At 25.4% G+C, this 19,480-nt stretch overlaps 5 protein-coding genes across 6 annotated transcripts; 1 reads left to right on the forward strand and 4 right to left on the reverse strand.

The window, feature by feature from the left end:
* Nucleotides 1–151: 151 nt before the first annotated feature.
* Nucleotides 152–8,273, forward strand: LOC122856783. Of its 2 annotated transcripts, none has more exons than XM_044158623.1 (9): nucleotides 152–198; nucleotides 2,811–2,921; nucleotides 3,417–3,750; nucleotides 4,095–4,424; nucleotides 4,500–4,672; nucleotides 6,523–6,652; nucleotides 6,804–6,944; nucleotides 7,028–7,430; nucleotides 7,499–8,273. In XM_044158623.1, the coding sequence occupies exons 2-9, from the start codon at nucleotides 2,817–2,819 to the stop codon at nucleotides 7,608–7,610; spliced, it is 1,728 nt and encodes a 575-aa protein (XP_044014558.1). In that variant the 5' UTR covers nucleotides 152–198; nucleotides 2,811–2,816; the 3' UTR covers nucleotides 7,611–8,273. The 2 variants fall into 2 exon arrangements, with proteins under 2 accessions (XP_044014558.1, XP_044014557.1); XM_044158622.1 differs by lacking the exon at nucleotides 152–198 and adding an exon at nucleotides 536–925.
* On the reverse strand, nucleotides 7,609–9,672 carry LOC122856848 (dnaJ homolog subfamily C member 22). The gene is made up of 5 exons (XM_044158717.1): nucleotides 9,259–9,672; nucleotides 9,033–9,180; nucleotides 8,596–8,960; nucleotides 8,406–8,513; nucleotides 7,609–8,294 (listed from the first exon to the last, which is right to left on the reverse strand). Exons 1-5 carry the CDS (start codon nucleotides 9,580–9,582, stop codon nucleotides 8,091–8,093), a joined length of 1,149 nt encoding a protein of 382 aa, XP_044014652.1. The 5' UTR covers nucleotides 9,583–9,672; the 3' UTR covers nucleotides 7,609–8,090.
* A 1,337-nt stretch (nucleotides 9,673–11,009) lies between these two features.
* Nucleotides 11,010–12,895, reverse strand: LOC122856189 (glucose dehydrogenase [FAD, quinone]-like). Its single transcript, XM_044157882.1, has 2 exons — nucleotides 12,368–12,895; nucleotides 11,010–12,289 (listed from the first exon to the last, which is right to left on the reverse strand). Exons 1-2 carry the CDS (start codon nucleotides 12,552–12,554, stop codon nucleotides 11,010–11,012), a joined length of 1,467 nt encoding a protein of 488 aa, XP_044013817.1. The 5' UTR covers nucleotides 12,555–12,895.
* A 401-nt stretch (nucleotides 12,896–13,296) lies between these two features.
* Nucleotides 13,297–15,382, reverse strand: LOC122856778 (glucose dehydrogenase [FAD, quinone]-like). Its single transcript, XM_044158607.1, has 2 exons — nucleotides 14,790–15,382; nucleotides 13,297–14,712 (listed from the first exon to the last, which is right to left on the reverse strand). The coding sequence occupies exons 1-2, from the start codon at nucleotides 15,325–15,327 to the stop codon at nucleotides 13,421–13,423; spliced, it is 1,830 nt and encodes a 609-aa protein (XP_044014542.1). The 5' UTR covers nucleotides 15,328–15,382; the 3' UTR covers nucleotides 13,297–13,420.
* Nucleotides 15,383–16,593: 1,211 nt separating this feature from the next.
* Nucleotides 16,594–18,797, reverse strand: LOC122856190 (glucose dehydrogenase [FAD, quinone]-like). The gene is made up of 3 exons (XM_044157883.1): nucleotides 18,794–18,797; nucleotides 17,971–18,423; nucleotides 16,594–17,885 (listed from the first exon to the last, which is right to left on the reverse strand). Exons 1-3 carry the CDS (start codon nucleotides 18,795–18,797, stop codon nucleotides 16,594–16,596), a joined length of 1,749 nt encoding a protein of 582 aa, XP_044013818.1.
* Between the last annotated feature and the right edge of the window lie 683 nt (nucleotides 18,798–19,480).

Here is a 19,480-nt window from a genome sequence, read left to right on the forward strand (position 1 = left end):
CTTCTCAGTGTAAGGGTAAATTTTAAAAATAATATTTTAAATCAGTTTTTCTTTTTATTTTGAGAGAGGCTTTAATAATATTGAAAATTTTGTTGTTAAAAAAAGTTTCTAATGCTTTAATTGTTTTTTAAAAATTTAAGTAAATTAAAAATAATATTAAAGTGCAAGTTTTAAGGATATATCGATTATTTATCCAAGGTAATAATAATAATTATTAAAAAAATTATTTTTCAATTTAAAATTTATAAATAATATATGCTTTTTCATTTAATTTAAATATACAATTATTTTTCATTTATTTAATTTAATTTTTATCATTATTTGGTGTTTTTTTACTTCTAAATTTAACAGATATCAAATTAACGACTTAAATTACAAATAAGATATTTAAAAGAAAATAAAAATACTTAATTTTTCTTGATTTTAATACATTTATATAAATAAAAATAAATATCTTTTTTTTTTTGAATTTACAAAAATAGCAGAGAACCTTCGATTCATTGAAATCAACCTTGATATTTTTTTTTTTTTTTAGAAACTTTTTGATAGAGTTTATCGAATTTAAATCAAGCCTTGTTCATGATCTACGGAATTATTATCATGCTTATGTATTAAACAATTACAAAAACACAATAAAAAAAAATAAGGTAAAATAGCAATAGCTATGGTATCGTGAATTCGCACCTGCTAACATTCACGCCTGCGTATAATAATTTTATTCAAAAAAGGGGTTGAAGAAAACTTTCCCTTATTGAAAATTCCAATGCAAATATTCCAGTCGGCTATTCGATGCGTGTCACAAAACATCTTCAATTTCTCCAAAAAAATCAAACGAGTTTAGAAAAGTTACTATCTAATAATCATGGGACTTAATAGAAAAATTGCTGATGCAAATTCGATTGATAAAAAGTCAAATAAAAAACAGGTAAAGCTGACATAAATATTTATTTTATTTTATAAATAATTCATCAAAATATTCAAAAAAATCAAATCAAATAATAACATTCAAAACAAATTAAAAAAAGCTTTGAATATTTTTTAAATTTAATTAATTTATAAATTATTTAACAAACTAATTAGATTAAATTTTTATTAAAAAAAAATTAATATATTTAACAATAAATTATAGCAATAAAATTCTGCTTGATAAAAAAAATCGTAAAATAAAAAAATAAAATTAAAAATAAATTAATATCAGTACGATATTTAAAAATAAATTTGATAAAATTACGGAAAAGTGGTTTGCCAAGTGCGAAATAAATCACCTATCAAGATGTGTCGAGTATATAATTCACCCCTTGTCCCCACTAGATCTAAATTTATCTTGAATTTCACTCAGCATAAAGCTTCACGAAAACCACATATTTTTTATTTATAAAATACGTTTAAATTTTACAAACGATGACATGATAATAATGATCAATAATATAAATAAATTTTTATTAATAATAATAGAAAAAAACTTGATTATATTTTAAATAATTTTTTTTTAAATAAATTTTTCTACTTGCTGTAAATAAATTTAAATTATTCATATGAATATTAATTTTTTTTGTAAATAATAGATATTTATATTATTAATGTTTGTACATTTTTTCACAGTCAAGATAGTAATAGAAAAGGCCAACTAATATGCAACGATAAATCAGTTGAATAGGTCATGTTGTTGTTGTTAAAATACAAAGCTCATTATTCTTCATAAATTAGCATAAATTTATAGTAAAAAAAAAATACAATTTATTTTAATTAGTTATTTTACATTTAATTAGTTGAATAAATTTTTAATTATTATTTAAAAATATTAGATATATTTTTAATAATAAATTCATTTTGTATATTTGTAATTTTTTTTTTTTGTTTATGGTTGTTTTTTTATTGTTTATATATTTTTTTTGTTTTATTTTTTTTTAATGACTTCAAGTGTGTTTGTCATTTTTTACGTGAGATTAAAAACCATTTGGAATTTTTTTTTAACATTATTACGACCTTGGACACGAAAGGCAAACTCGTATACAGTTTAAGCACTTGATATATGAAGACTCAAATTTTATCAATATATATGTATATAAATGTATTTTAAAGTGATATTTTACATGCATCTACTTGTTGTCCTGACACCAAAAAAGTTTGTTGAAAAGTTCAAATTTATATTCCCCCGATAAAAAAACCAAACGGTCCGTTAAAAAAAAAAAAAAACATAAAATGTCAACAAAATGAAATGCTAATAATTTAAAAAAAAAATTCACGAATGCCAAGATTTATAACATTTTATTTTTATTCAAAAATCAAGAGAAAATAAATAACAAATTTTACAATATATATTTTTAATTTAATACTTGAAATTTAATTTTAAAAAAATATATATGATAATTTTTAATTAATTAACGATCAATATTTAATTCTTGCCACATGATTGACATGAAAATTCTCAAGTTAATCAACCACGCGATTTACAAAAGCCTCCCTATTTTCAATCAACGTCGTTCGTATAAAACACGAAAGCTAATCAGTCTATCATTTCCGGGTGTCGACAAACAAGGGCATGAATATATAAAATAAATAAAATAATTCAAGTATACTTATAACTTTTGATAATTGTCATAAATTAATATTCCAATATTTTTATCTAATCAAAAAATAAAAATCAATCAAAAAATCTCAACAATCATTTGTAAAAAAAATCTAAAACTAATTTGAAATTAAATTTACAATTGATAGAAAATTTATAATATTAAAAAAAAAAAAATGAATAATAAATAAAATTTAAAAATTTAAATAACAATTGAAATATAATAATTTAAATATTAAAGCAAATAATGGAAACGAGCACATTAACAACCAGTGGACGACGTTGGACATCAAGAGTTGTTGAAAACGTCAATGGTCTGTCTGGTACAAGACTCCCCACTTCATCAGACCAAGTAAGAATCATCATCTCATCATTCTTCAACAATTTTTTTTTTTTTTAAATCAGTACTGACCAAGAGCCAGCAAGTGTTTACTCTTATTATTTTTTTTTTCTTATTGGAATTGTTCCCATTTACGCACATCAAAAACTTGCCAGACATAATTTTTTATATTTTTTATTTTTTTATTCTTTCAGTAGTAACCAAATGTTTATCCTAACAATATTATCTTAAACTTTTTTTTAAAAAAAACATATAATAATAACTTCCTAGTTGCTTAAAAAAATATATTAAAAAAAATTATAAAGTGAAAAGAATAAGAGGAAAAAAATATAATATAAAAGAAATAAAAAAATAATTTAACTAACAGGAAATTTTTGATGTATACAATATGTTGATTATTTAGTTTAAAAATAGAGTAACAGTGTGTTGTGTTTAAAAGAATATGTTTAAACTAATTTTATGAATAAAAAAAAAAAAAAAATTTTCAATGTTATTTAAAATTTTCAGAAAGTAAGACGTATACTTGAAGACGAAACATGGAAAAAACGAGGTGATAAAAATAATAAAAATTGTGTTATTAAAAATTATAATATTGTATCATCAAAAGGTGAATTATCACGTGAATTAATTGATGATTATAAAATAAATAGTGATTATAAAAAATATAAAAATTCAGAATTATTGTGTGATATTAAAAATGATTATTATAAAAATAAAAATGATAAAAAAAAATTAAATAACATTGAAATAAATAAAGAACAAGATAAATTATTATTATTAAGAACAAAAAGTGCAAAAGGTATTACAAAATCATCAAGTGTTCCTGCTAATCTCAAAGAAGGTAAAAATTAACTCTTAAATTTTTTTTTTTTTCATTTTAAACAATAAATAAATTGTATTAAATTTTTAATAAAAAAAAAAGGCCCAGTCAATGTTTTATAATTTTTTGAATAATTTTATTAATCTTTTGTTTAATTGTATTTATGGATAAATGCCAAATGTCATACACACGCAAGTGTCAAATAAATGTGAAGATTTGTATACATAACCCAGGTCAGGGTCATCAACACCACCATTAAATTAACATCAATAAAATCAACTATTAACACTTGCATTAAATAAAAAAAAATTATTAAATAAGATATTATTAATTAATTTAATTGATAGTAATTATGATTATTCAAGGTCCAAGTGTACAAAAAAAATTACCAAATGATGGAATATTAAAAAAATCATCAGCATTTTTAGAAAGACTGACTGGAGATAAAAAAAATATAAATAAATCATTGTTTAAAAAAAATTTAACACACAAACGTATTAATAGTGATACAATTGGATTAAAAAAATCACCAAGTTGTCAATCACTTGCACCAAATAGTCATAGTAATAATCGTGTTGGTGTTAAAAAATCAGTATCATTCAGTTCGGACACAGCATTTGAAGGAATTAAATTAAATTCATTAAAAAAAATTGCAGTTCATGAGGCTAAGGTTTATCGTAAAGGTGTATTAAGAGGTAAATTAATAATAATAAAATAATTATGATAATTTAATTAAATACAAGTATTTGTTTTTTAATTTTTTAATTTAGATTTAAACGATATTAATACATTAAGAAAACCAAAAGTTAAAGTTGAAGAAGAAATGTCACTTCTTCGTGCAGCTAAAGAATCCGATGAATTATCATTGAATGATTTAATTACGAGAATGTGTAAATCAGGTCTTGGAAAAGTTGATGTCAATGCCACAGATTCTAGTGGTCGTGTAAGTTTAATTTATTATTATAATTAATTACCTATTTATTTGTTATTATTTTAGATAAATTTTTTATTTAAAAATAATATTTTAAATCAGTTTTTTTCTTTTTTTTTTTTTTTTCGAGAGAGAGGCTTTAATAATATTGAAAATTTTGTTGTTAAAAAAAGTTTCTAATGCTTTAATTGTTTTTTAAAAATTTAAGTTAATTAAAAATAATATTAGAGTGCAAGTTTTAAGGATATATCGATTATTATCCAAGGTAATAATAATTATTAAAAAAATTATTTTTCAATTTAAAATTTATAAATAATATATGCTTATTTATTTAATTTAAATATACAATTATTTTTTATTTATTTAATTTAATTTTTATCATTATTTTGTACTTAATGATTATTATAAAATTTGTATTTGATTAAAAATTAAATTTTTATTATTATTAGACAACTTTTTAATAAATAAAAAAAACACACTTGGCTAAATGTTGAAAATAATAACTAAGATAATTTTTTTTTTGAGAAAAAAGCTTCACATTAAAAAAGCTTGCGTGTTAAAAACTGATTGAAAACTAATCGATATACAAATTTCCTCAATTTCAAAACTCCAAAGTAATCTACCAAGCATGCTATTAAATTTCCTTATCATTTTTTTTTATTTGTTTTATATTTTTTTTTTTCAATTTATTTTCGCTTCTTTTTACCCCTACAAATTACAATATTTTGGTCAGTCTATTTTAAACCTAATATCTACTAACTATATTATTTCCCTTGAAATTTATAATGCTCATTTTTTTTCTATTTAAAAAATATTCGTAAAAGCAAAATTAATAAACAGAATTATAGATCGTTGTTATTTTTTTTAGTTGAATGTAGTTGTCCTTGACCATGTTCAACATTAACATCATTAAATCTTTTTAATTTTCTTTTTCCTTTTTCTGTTAATTTGAATACTTAAATGATAAATAATTCTACTGACCCCGATGACAATGATGATGATGCTGATGCTACTTGTGGAAACAATAAACTCAATAAAATAATAAAATACCTTGATTTGTATTTACTATTCATGTTGAGATGTTTTGTGACTTATGACCTAGTCGAAGCTTTTGTATTACAAATACGTCATGAAATTTTAATCTAATAAAAATTTACAAGTCATTATTTAATAAATAAATTGACATAAAATAATATTAACTCAATGAAAAAATAATTAAAATAATTTAAAAAAAAATTAACATTATTATCAGCCAATGATTTTAATAAATTCACTAAATTTTCTTTTTTATAATTTATTTTTTTAACAATAAAATTATCTATTCATAATTTTATTTATATCTTTATTCAATTTACAATAATAATATATTTTTAATAATAAAAAAATATAATCTTTTGTTATTCAAAACAAAAGCTTTTGAATTTAATTATTATCATTTGTCATTATTATTTCAATTAAATTTACATTCTCCATAGGATTATTATTATTAATTATTCAATTTATTTTTTTTCTTTCTTGAATAAATAATACACAATTAATTCTACTGAGAATTGATTTTTAAAAATAATAATTTATTCTAATACCGAGATAATCCAGAACAAATGACGCAAGCTACAAAAGTATATATAAATCTTAACGATTTACGTAACAAATTTTTATCTATAAATGTTCGAAATTTCATTATAAATTTGTTTGTATGAATAAAAAAAAAATTTCTATAAACAAATAATTATTATTAACTAAATAATAAATTTAAAAAAAAAAAATTTAGTTAAATATTAAATTTAAATTGTGGAAAAAATTTAAATACAATTGTTTATTATTTTTAATGATTTTTTAAGCAAACATTTTTTATTTTTCAGAGTGTTATAAGTTATATTGCCGGTAATGGTGCATCTGAAATATTAGAAACATTATTAACATTTTCTGGTTCAAATCCAAATCTTCCAGACAACGAGGGTAACACTCCCCTTCATTTTGCAGCCCAAGCAGGTAAAAAAAAAAAAAAAAAAATACATTTAATTATTGATTTATTTATAAGCCTAAATGTTTAATCTTTTACAAATTTTATTTTAAATTTTGTTATATTAATACCTTGAATAAATAACACTATTAATATGATAAATTTATTTTCTATAATTAGGACAGGTCGAGTGCCTGAATATTTTACTACAAAGAAATATCGAAATCGAATTAGATGCAAGAAATATACATGGTTTTACTCCTCTCATGAAAGCAGCAATTCAAGGACGTACAAAATGTGCAAAGATATTATTATTTGCTGGTAATTTACAATGTTAAATAATAATTTAATTTATAAATATTAAAATAATAAAACTGTTAATAAAATTATTGTTTTAAATTAAGGTGCAAATCCAACGTTGAAAGATCATGGTAGAGGTTTACGTGCTGAGCAATGGGCACGTTATTGTGGTCGTCATGCATGTGCTGATACAATTGAAAAATTTTCACGTCATCGATTAATTGATAGAACATCATGTAGATGGGGAAGTGAGCCAGAATTAGCAACAAAAGTACTACAAGGTAAAATAATACCAATACAACAAGTGCCAATGACAATACAAGCAAATGGTATTAAATCAAAATTAAAACGTGTATTTCGTACAAATGGTAGTGATAAAAATTTTTCAATTGTATCACAATTAACAAGTGCTGCTATTTGTGCAAGTACACCAGCATTACCAAAACCTGGTGATATTCAACCAATTGTTAAAAATTTAATTCGTCCATTAAGTGTTCCACAACTTAGGTAAGTTTTTTATAATTATTTTTTATTTTTATTTTTTTTTATAAATTTTTTTACAATTTATTTTACAGAGTAACACTTGTTGCACCAACTGAAATACTTGAAAAATCAGAAATAATATTAAATGATAAAATTGATAAATCAGTTGTAAAACCTACAAGAAATAAAAAAAAAACAAAGTAGCGAAAAAATAGATCTATTTTAATTGATTGTTGTGGTTTCAATGACATTGTTGATAACATTGAAATAAATTGATTAAAAAAAAAAAAAATTAAACAAGTATTATCGAGAGAAAATAAGCAAAATGAAAGAAATTTTTTAAAATCAATAATCATCATTAAACATCAGCTTAAAATGATGATAAAAAATAAAATATTTATATACTAAATGTATATTTAAAAATAATTATCGTGAATGTCTAATTGTTATAAAAGCTTTGGAAAATTATTATAAATTAATAATATATATATTTGTATATCTACTGATAGATAAAAACCTTGAAAATAATTATAAATTATTATTAATAATAATAGAAATTAAAATCTATAAAATTTTTTAAGATAAATCAATATCAGTCCATTTTTTTTTTTTTTGCTATACACAATGAAAAGTAAAAATATTTAATATATTTTTATACAAATAATTATAACAAAAATTATTATATCAAGCACGTCGATTTTTTTTTGTCCTACGATTTTTTGTACTTGAAAGTAGCTCATAAGCACTTTGTATTTCCATGAATTTTTCTTGTGCAATTTTTTTTTCTTCATCTGTTCCTTTGACTTTGTCTGGATGATATTCTTTTGATAAACTACGCCATTTGGCTGTGACTTCACTTTGCGATGATGTTTGTGTTAATCCAAGCACCTGATTTATAAAAAGAAAATTAAATTTTATAAATGTCAGCATTATTTATCATTATCAATAAATAATATTATTGTTAATATATGTATTTATTTTATTTTTTATTGTACATACCCTGTAAGCATTTATTTCACCACGTGGATCAGTTAGATCAACAAGTTGTGACCAAGTTGCCCAGAAACCTTGATGCTTCATTTGTTGCCAAGTTTGTGATATTGATGCCTTTAAATTGAAAAAAAATAAATTAATATCTTCTTCAAATACCAAAGATACATTTTTCATTATCAGATAAATATTTTTTTACCATAAAATCCAACCAAACTGGTGAAGTGAAAAAATGTTTAACAGCTTCAGATAGCTTAATTTCTTCACCCTGACTATCGGTTATACTTGCATTGAAATAAAAGAAACTTGCCCACATTGAACAAAACAATAAAACAGCAAAACTAATTACAGTAAATCTTTTAATGATTGATTTTTTTTTACGTGGTTTTAAACGCCATTCTTTACTAAATGTTTCAAACACAAGTGTTGCAACAACAGCCATCAAACTTAGCCATGTACTTTCATCACCAATGTAATACAATGTTGGATACATACAAAAAGAAGCTAAAAGTGTCCATTTTATACCACCTTGTTCTCTACCAATATTACCAACAATCCATACACCTAAAAAAAAATAAAATATAAAATTAATTTTCAACAAATTAACTAATATTATTTTTTTTTTTTTAAATTTACCTAGTGCAACAAATACAGGAACTAAATACAACAAGTAACGTAAATTAAATCCATGAACTTCTTCTTCTGGTACAGCCCAAAGTGCTAATTGTCCCCAAAATGCTGATACAGCAACTTGTCCTAAAAATCTAACAGTCGAAAAAGGTGGCTAGAAAATAAAAACAATATTAATATATTAAAAAATTAAATATTAATTTTATAATAAAATGAAAATAAATATAATTACTTTTTTAAATTGTCGAATATTTGTTTTAAATTTTTCAATAAAAATTGGCTCATCATTAGCATCATTAACATAAGTTGGAATTCTGTAAATATCACGTAACCATCCAATACCAAAATATCCACCAAATGTTGTAAGCCAAATAATAGCATTGAAATCTCTTTCTAAATAAATATGATGTGCACCAAATATACCACCAAATAACCACAATACATATGTCAAAAATAATGATTTTAATTTTTTTTTTTCAACAACCATTGCTGCATCACCATTTAAATTCACCTGTTTACTTGTCCCCACTTGTTGTTTCACGTGGCCATTATTCATTGTTATTATTATTTTTTTTTTTCTTTATCTTTTTTATATATTTCAATAGTTATATTTATTTATTTCTTCACTCTAAGTATATAGCCTTATTTTTTATCAACACTGATAATAAGAAAATTAGCATTTAAAAAAAATATTTAACTATTTTTAAATACTATGTCACACAGGCAATAAAATTTAAAAATAAAATTTAAAATCGATGTAATGATTTATCAGTCATGCGTGGTGTTTTAAAAAATTTTTAAAATATATCGCACTTGATTGAAATAATTGATATAAATTATTGTAAATAAAATGACACTTGTTTTTTTATTTTTGAGGGTTAAAAAATGACACGTAGGCAATATTTCTTTTTGGCTTTTTTTGGTCCGGTGTGTTGCGACTGAGAATAACGTGGTTCAATGGCATCATCGGCATCATATTCAACGCAGGTAGGCTCAGGTAGGTAGGGGAATTTATAACGGTACGAAACATCCTCGAATACAGAAAAGAAGGGGATTGAACATTGCTAGATTTTATTACTTTTCTCTCTTTCCTTGTACTTCAAACATGAGATAAAAAAAGAGAGAAATAAAAAAATTCAGGTTTTTACCTTGACCGTGAATCTTACAAAAATAAATTAGGTCAAATATTTTTATTGAATGGAAATAGAGTGAAATAATAATACTAATTTAATAAAATATATTTATTTACTTATAAAATGATAAGAAATATAATCTAAAAAAAGTTTATTAACATATTAAAATTTAGTTTTACAAATATACTTGACATCAATTTTTTTTTGTAAAAATAAAAAATATTTTTCAACAAGTGTTTTAATTATTATTTGAAAAAAAAAAAAAATGTTTATACAATTTGTATTATAATATTTCATGGACAAATATTTGTTATAAATTTTTTTTTTTTTAACGATGTTTCTAATAATAGTTTGATAATAAACCGAAATAGATAAGAAAAAAGTTTTTTTTTTTATTGGAAAAAAAATTATTTTTTTTATGGATAGAGATATCTTTTGAGAGGTGTAAAAACTTGTCGAGAATAAAAAAGCTACCTGTTCAACGGTCAACATAGCAGGTAGCTGATAATTTATTTATTTTTTTTTACCTGCAGGTGAGCATAAACACACCAACGTGAGCGACAAGTGCCTGTGTTTGGTATATAATCGTTATAATCAATCGAGACATTTACATAAATTTTATTTTATAAATAAATTTTATTTTTTAAAATAAAATTAATTCAATTAAAATAAATAATAATTAAAATTAAAAATTAATTAATTTAATAATTAATTTAATTAATCAATTACATAAATTAAATTAAATCAATTAAAATAAAATTAATTCATGAAATATTATTCCTTTTTAAATTAAAATAATTATTTATTATTTCAATTAAATTAAAATAAATAATTAATGAATTTTTAATTTTTATTGCCATGTATATTTAATCATGTCTGCACCTTTTTCTCCAATCATATAAACATCAGCAGTTATATGTCCAACTGGAATAACAGGCATAACTGAAGCATCAACAACACGCAAATAATCGATACCATAAACTCTTAATTCAGGATCAACAACTGCATTTGGATCATTTTTTGGACCCATTTTAATAGTACCACATTCATGATTTTCCATAAGTGGTATTTGTCTAATTGCACATCTCCAATAATCATCACAACCAAATTCAAATTTTTCACAGCCTGGAACTTTAAGGCTATTTATTTGAACTCCGTATTTTTTAAATGGCTCAGTATTAACAAGTTCTATTGCATATTTTATTCCTTCTAATAAAACTTCAATGTCCATTGTATTATTAAAAAAATTACCATTAATAATTGGCTTGTCATATGGGTCTTTTGATTTTAATAAAATTCTACCTCTACTTTTAGGATTGTGACCAACAGGTAAAATAGTAATTGTATCTCTTCCTTCAATTGGTTTGTAAATAGCATCATATACTTTGTCAGTAATACCATAGCCTTTTCTAAATACTCTCCCATTATCAGCATTAAGACCAGCTGCCAATAAAAAAAGTTCAACATCAGGTCTTGAATCTTCCGAGTATTTTGTTTTCATAAATGCAATTGCTTCTGCTCCAGCTGGTGATGAAATTGGTCCTTTTCTATGAAAAATATAATCAAGAAGAATTGAAGAATCAGAAATTCGTTTTAATATAATTGTCACTGGTAAATCAACCACGAAAGATAATCCCCAAAATCCAATGTGTTCTTGAAGATTATAGCCAACTTTGGCATCTTTAATTACTGGAATACCCATCTGGTTTAAATGATCTCTAGGTCCAATGCCAGACAACATTAATAGCTTTGCTGAATCAATTGTTCCAGCAGAAAGTACCACTTCTTTTGATGCATAAGCTTTATATTTTATACCATTTTTTTCGTATTCAACACCGTAAGCTTGATTGCGAGAATTAATAAGTATACGAAGTACCCTAGCACCTGTTACAATATCTAAATTTGATCTATTAATACGTAGATATGCTTTGGAAGCACTACAACGTGCACCTTGATCTGAAGTCAGTTGAATATAGCTAAAGCCAATTTGATCTGCTCCATTTACATCAGTAATATTGTACCCAAGTGTTTGTCCAGCTTCTAGAAAAGCTGTTGCAAATGGAGTCCGCCATTGTGGATACTCTACATCAACGTTACCATTATAGCCATGATAAGCTGGATCAAATATACCTAACGACAAAAATTTTAATATTAAATTTAAAAAATATTATCACAAAATTTCTGTATTATTATTTTTATTAAACACACCTGGTATACGAAATTTTTCACTCTTTTTAAAATATGGCAAGACATTTTTAAAGTCCCATCCATAGTTACCCATATCAGCCCATTTATCAAAGTCTAATTTATTTCCTCGAGTATAAACCATAGTGTTGATTGTAGTAGTTCCACCAAGTGATTTACCTCGTGGCCAAGTGCAACGCTCGTCAACCATTCCTAGACATGATTTACCATCTGTCTGTAGCCGATATCCCCAGTCATAGTCACCAGCTGGAAATGCAATTGTACTCAGTGGTATTTGATTGATAATTCCCTCAGGTTGACCTGCTTCAAGCAGCAAAATATTCCAATTTTTATTCTCAGAAAGTCTATTTGTTACTGTTGCACCACCAGGGCCCGCACCGACGACAATGAAATCGTAATCATTTTTAGAAGGCAATGTTTTTCTAGGAATATCGTAGCTGTCTTCAGGTCCATAACTTGATAATAGATCAAAAAAACTGGCACACTCTGAATTGCTTATCAAGAGTATCAGCGGAATAAATATTCCTCTGATGTCCTTCATCTTTCAAAATTATTTATTAAAAAATATTCGAAACGTTCATTTATATGCGTGTAAAAAATCAGACGAAAAGATAATAAAAATCTTATGTAAATTTTGTTTGTATTATCTGCTGGGTTCACGTATGACTGAACTGTTTTAACAGCATGTGTTTTTGTCGAAAATGTGTCGTTAAATTAATATTAGCTGAATCTTATAAAACATTAAATTAAATAAATTTAATTTAATTTAAATATGCTTGCATATGCGTGTTTAAAATATAAAATGTTAAAATAAAAATCAAATTAAAATTATCGTGACGAGTATTGATTAAAAAAAGCTTGGATAAATAAATGATATAGACAGTAAAACAAAAAAATTAAATTGAAATAATTCTTGCTTGCTCTTTAGTGTATAAATTCAAAATATTTTTTATTGATAAAAACAAAAAAAAAATATATCTACATAAAATATAGAAATTAGAACAAAAAATAAATGAGTCTGTTAAATTGATGTTGTATTAATTAAAAAACAAAAAATTATGATTTTGTTTGCCATGTATTTTTGATCATGTCTGCTCCTTTTTCTCCGACCATGTAAACACTGGCAGTTATATGGCCATCTGGAATTAAAGGCATAACTGAAGCATCAACAACACGCAAACGATTGACACCATACACCCTCAATTCGGGATCTACAACTGCATCTGGATCGTCTTTTGGACCCATTTTTGCTGTGCCACATTCATGATTTTCCATAGCTGGAATTGATAGAACTCCACATTTCCAATAATCATCTGAGCCAAATTCATACTGTTCACAACCGGGTATTTTGAGTGAATTTATTTTTGCTCCATATTTTTTTAAGGCTTTAGTATTAAACAATTTAACTGTATGTTTGATACCTTCAACGATGACATCAAGATCAAGAGGATCATCGAAAAAATTACCTTTTAAAATTGGTTCGTCATAGGGGTTCTTTGATCTTAATAAAATACGACCTCTACTTTTAGGATGCTGTAAACTTGGCCAAACTGTAACTAAATCTTTTCCTTCAAGTGGTTTATAAATTGCATTATAAATTCTTTCAGAAACACCATATCCTTTTCTTAAAAAGAGTCCTTTATCAGAAGTCATTGCAGCTGAAATTTGAAGGAGCTCAATATCTGGTCTGGCATCTTGTGCATATTTGGTCTGTACAAATGCAATAGCTTCTGGCCCTGCAGGTGATGCAAGAGGTCCCTCTCTTCGGAAAAAATACTCAGAATATAGTTTAGGATTTATAAATCTTTTAAATTGAATAGTCACTGGTAAATCAACAATAAAAGACAGTCCCCAAAATGCAATGTGTTCTTGTAGATTATAACCAACTTTAGCATCTTTTACAAGTGGTATTCCCAACTCATTCAAATGATCCTTTGGTCCAATTCCCGATAGTATTAATAGTTTTGCTGTATCAATTGTCCCAGCTGAAAGAATTACTTCTTTGGATGCATGTACTTCATATTTTTTTCCATTTTTTTCATATTCCACACCATAGGCTTCTTTGCGAGAATTAATAAGAACTCGAAGCACTCTAGCACTTGGTACAATATCAAGGTTTGGTCGTTTGACACGAAGATATGCTTTTGATGCACTACAACGAGCACCTTTATCAGTAGCCAACTGTATATAACCAAAGCCCATTTGCTCAGCTCCATTGTAGTCTTGTGTAATATTGTATCCACATTCTTTACCGGCGTCTAAGAATGCTGTGGCTAATGGAGTCCTCCATTGTGAATATTCAACATCAACATTGCCTTCAGTATTGTGATAAAATGAATCACGTATTTCTACAAATATGAAAATGTTTAATTTTGTCTCTTTAAAATATATGAAAAACTTTTAAAAAAAATTTAATTGTACATACCTGGAATACGGAACCTCTCGCTCTTCTTAAAATACTTTAAAATTTTTTCATACTCCCATCCATAATTGCCCAAGTTAGCCCATTCATCGAAATCCAATTTATTTCCACGAGTGTGTATAAGATTATTAATTGTACTACTACCTCCAAGTGATTTTCCTCGTGGCCAAGTGCAACGTAGATCTTTCATTCCTAGACATGATTTACCATCTGACTCTACTCGATATCCCCAATTGTAATTAGTCATCTGGGCATTTTCAGTTAAAAGAGGTATTTGATTAAAGATTCCTTCAGGTTTGCCTGCTTCTAATAAAAGAACTTTCCAGGCACCAATTTCTGATAAACGATTTGCAACTGGAGCACCACCAGGTCCAGATCCAACGACAATAAAATCATATTCACTTTTAGTTGGTAATGTTCTAGTAGCTATTTGATAACTTTGATCAAGTCCATATTGCCTCAACAAATCTAAAAAAGTCGCACTTTCTGATAAATTTATTATTAATATGACTGAAAAAATAAGCCTTAATATTTCCCTCATTTTTAAATGGATGGAAAATATTTAATCGATAGTAACCAAACACTTTAGCATAATACCGATCGAGCATGCATGAGCTGGACTTTTATAGTACTTATTTTCTCATTATCCATACAATAACGAATATGATAAATATTGACATACATATATTACTCTATACAGCTGTAATAATAAAATATCTTATGCCTTGCAATTGATGATTTACTTTTGCATTTTATCCTTTGCAGGTATGTAAATAATAAGTATAAGTCTCTATTTTTGACTTAAAAAATTTTTTATAAGGGACGAATTATTTTTATAGTTTTAAAATTAATGATTTCATGAATAATAGGAAAATTTTATTTCATATTATTTCAATATAAAACTGCTATGAATTTATAATTCTGAAAGAAAAAAAAATTAGCAGTGTGCACAGTCGGATATTCCAACTGAACAAATTTGATATTCATATTTGTTAATAAACTCGTGGCCTGAATAAACGTTTAATGTTTACACAGATAATATTTAAGAATCAGCTTTTTTTTCGGTCGTTTAAGTGATATTTTTTTTTGCAAAAGACAAACACTTAAAATCGATTAAATATTATTTTTTATAAACTCTGCGATATTAGATTCACACCATGTTTGAGATGAATATTAAAAAATTATTTTATTACTATTTTATAAATAAAAATTAATATATTTTCTTTCGGTCACAACTGATACGCTTTAAATAAAAAAATTGAGAAGGTAAATTTTTCACTATACAAAATATCTTTTTGCTTCTTAAATTTTCAGGGTAATATAAAATAAAAGAGGTATTTCTTCCACGAAAAAAAATACATAGTCGAAATTTTTTTTTTTCAAGTTATTATAAATTAAAAGAGGTATTTTTTCCACAAAAAAAATATCTCCTCGCCTATTCTATGTTCCTGATACGAACTTGTCTTTTTTAAAAAAAATACATAGTCGAAATTTTTTTTTTTCAGGGTATTATAAATTAGAAGAGGTATATTTTCCCCAAAAAAAAATACCTCCTCGCCTATTGTATGTTCCTGATACGAACTTATCTTTTTTAAAAAAAATACATAGCCGAATTTTTAAATTTTCAGGGTATTATAAAATAGAGGAGGTATTTTTTTAAAAGGGCCGTAATTATAATCAGATTACAGAAATTATTTTATTATTATTTTATTAATTGTATCAGATTACAAAAAAAATGCAATCAAGTGTCCTTTTTATAATAGGAATTAAACTTAAGTTTATTATTAATTTATTTAGTTTAATAAAACTATGATTTAGTTTGCCATTTCTGTATTATCATATCTGCTCCTTTTTCTCCGACCATGTAAACACTGGCAGTTATATGACCACCTGGAATTGTAGGCATAATTGAAGCATCAATAACACGCAAACGGTCAACACCATATACTTTTAACTCGGGATCTACGACTGCATCTGGATCATCTTTTGGACCCATTTTCGCTGTACCACATTCATGATTTTCCATAACTGGAATCGATAGAATTCCACATTTCCAATAATCATCTGTACCAAATTCATACTGCTCACAACCGGGGATTTTGAGTGAGTTTATCTTGGCTCCATGTTTTTTAAAAGCTTTAGTGTTGAACAGTTCAACCGTATGTTTTATACCCTCAACGATGACATCAAGATCAAGAGGATCATCGAAAAAATTACCTTTTAAGATTGGTTCGTCGTAGGGATTTTTTGATTTTAATAGAATACGACCTCTACTTCGAGGATGCTGTATGCTTGGCCAAATTGTCACAACATCTTTTCCTGAGTTTGGCCTAAAAATTACATCAAAAACTCTATCAGAAATGCCATAAGCATTTTTTATTACGAGCCCTTTATCGGAACTTATCGCAAATGAAGCAAAAAGTAGTTCAATATCTGGTCTGCCGTCTTGAGCATATTTAGTTTGAATGAAAGCAAGAGCTTCTGGCCCTCCAGGCGATGAAAGAGGACCTGTTCTTCGAAAAAGATACTTAGCATAAACTATAGGATTCAATAATCGTCTAAGAAGAATAGTCACTGGTGAATCAACAATAAAATTTAGCCCCCAAAATGCAACATGTTCTTGTAGATTATAACCAACTTTAGCATCTTTTACAAGTGGTATTTCCAACTCATCCAAGTGATCCTTTGGTCCAATTCCCGATAGTATCAATAGTTTTGCTGTATCAATTGTTCCAGCTGAAAGAATTACTTCTTTGGATGCATGTACTTCATAATTTTTTCCATCTTTTTCATATTCTACACCGTAGGCTTCTTTGCGAGAGTTGATAAGAACTCGAAGCACCCTAGCACTTGGCACAATATCAAGGTTTGATCGTTTGACACGAAGATATGCTTTTGAAGCACTACAACGAGCACCTTTATCTGTTGCTAACTGTACATAACCAAAGCCCATTTGTTCAGCTCCATTGTAGTCTTTTGTAATATTATATCCAAGTTCTTTACCAGCGTCTAAGAATGTTTTGGCTAGTGGAGTTCTCCATTGAGAATATTCAACATTAACGTTGCCATCGGTATTGTGATAAAATGAATCATCTATATCTATATTAAAATTTATAATGTTTTTTTTTGTGTTAAAAAAAATATAGTACATTTAAAAAAATTTATTTGTTTTGAAATTACATACCTGGAATACCGAACTTCTCGCTCTTCTTGAAATATTTTAGCACATTTTCATATTCCCATCCAGAGTTGCCCAAATTAGCCCATTCATCGAAATCTAATTTATTTCCACGAGTGTGTATGAGATTATTAATTGTACTACTTCCTCCAAGTGATTTTCCTCGTGGCCAAGTACAACGTATATCTTTCATTCCTAGACATGATTTACCATCTGACTCAACTCGATATCCCCAATTGTAATCAGTCATCTGGGCATTTTCAACTAAAAGTGGTATTTGATTGAAAATTCCTTCAGGTTTGCCTGCTTCTAATAGAAGAACATTCCAGGTACCATTTTCTGATAAACGATTTGCAACTGGTGAACCACCAGGTCCAGATCCAACGACAATAAAATCATATTCACTTTTGGTTGGTAATGTTTTAGTATGTATTTTATAACTGCTCTTCAGCCCATATTCTGTCAATAAACCAAAAAAAGTTGAACTCTCCGATATATTTATTATTGATACGATCAAAAAAATTATTCCCAATATTTCTTTCATTTTTGATTGCCTCAACACTTGCCAAACACTTTTGTAGAAAATAAATTACGCCTTAACGAGCTACGCTTTTATAGTTTTTTTTTTTTTTATCGTTATCCAGTTAATAACGAACTTCATAAATAGATTGGCATACATAATAATAATTCATAATTTTTCTCTACAATATTTTTTTTTTTATTTTAGTCAAGTATATACAATGTTGTTTTTCCATTTTCAATGTTAAAAAAAATATCTAATACTTTGTATTTTGTTATCAACAAAAATTAATAAGCAACATATGCATACGCATTTGACACTGAAATATGATAAAACTAGAAGGTCAACTACTATGTTTAGCCAATGCACGTGTCACCAAAGATAGCAGTTTTATTATATTTTATTATTTTTCCATTATTTCAATTGAACGATTACAATAATTCATGTTTACTCAGCTTATAATTATATTATTCATTTTTTATGTCAAAAACAAACATCTAAAATCGACTCTATAAAGTTTGTTTTTTTTATAAACACTGTGTAATTATTTATATTTCATTTACGTACACAATAATGATAAAAAATTCCATTACTAATTTGTAATTAAAAATTCCATTCTTTTAAAAATAATAATAATTTTAAAAATACGACATTTACCAAAAAAAAAAAAACCCTTCCATAAATATACGTAATGCCAATTTAAATTTAAATTTAAAATATTTTTTGAACCAATCGATAATAACGATATCATTATTATCAATAGAATTTTTTTTTTATTGATAGTATTATTTTTAGTCGCTAGGGAGAAAACAGCTGATATCAACAACAGCTGAGATGTCACCGGCACAATGTGTGTGTTGTGATTGTCATTGTTATTAATAAATAATTATAAAATATTTATCAAGATATTATTTAACAATATCTTTCAATTATTACTGCTAATTACTTACTAAAAATAAAACAAATGATTTAATAAACTCAAAAACAAGTAAGTTT

This window comes from Aphidius gifuensis, linkage group LG5, assembly GCF_014905175.1.
Source record: "Aphidius gifuensis isolate YNYX2018 linkage group LG5, ASM1490517v1, whole genome shotgun sequence".
Classification (NCBI taxonomy): Eukaryota; Metazoa; Arthropoda; class Insecta; order Hymenoptera; family Braconidae; genus Aphidius; species Aphidius gifuensis.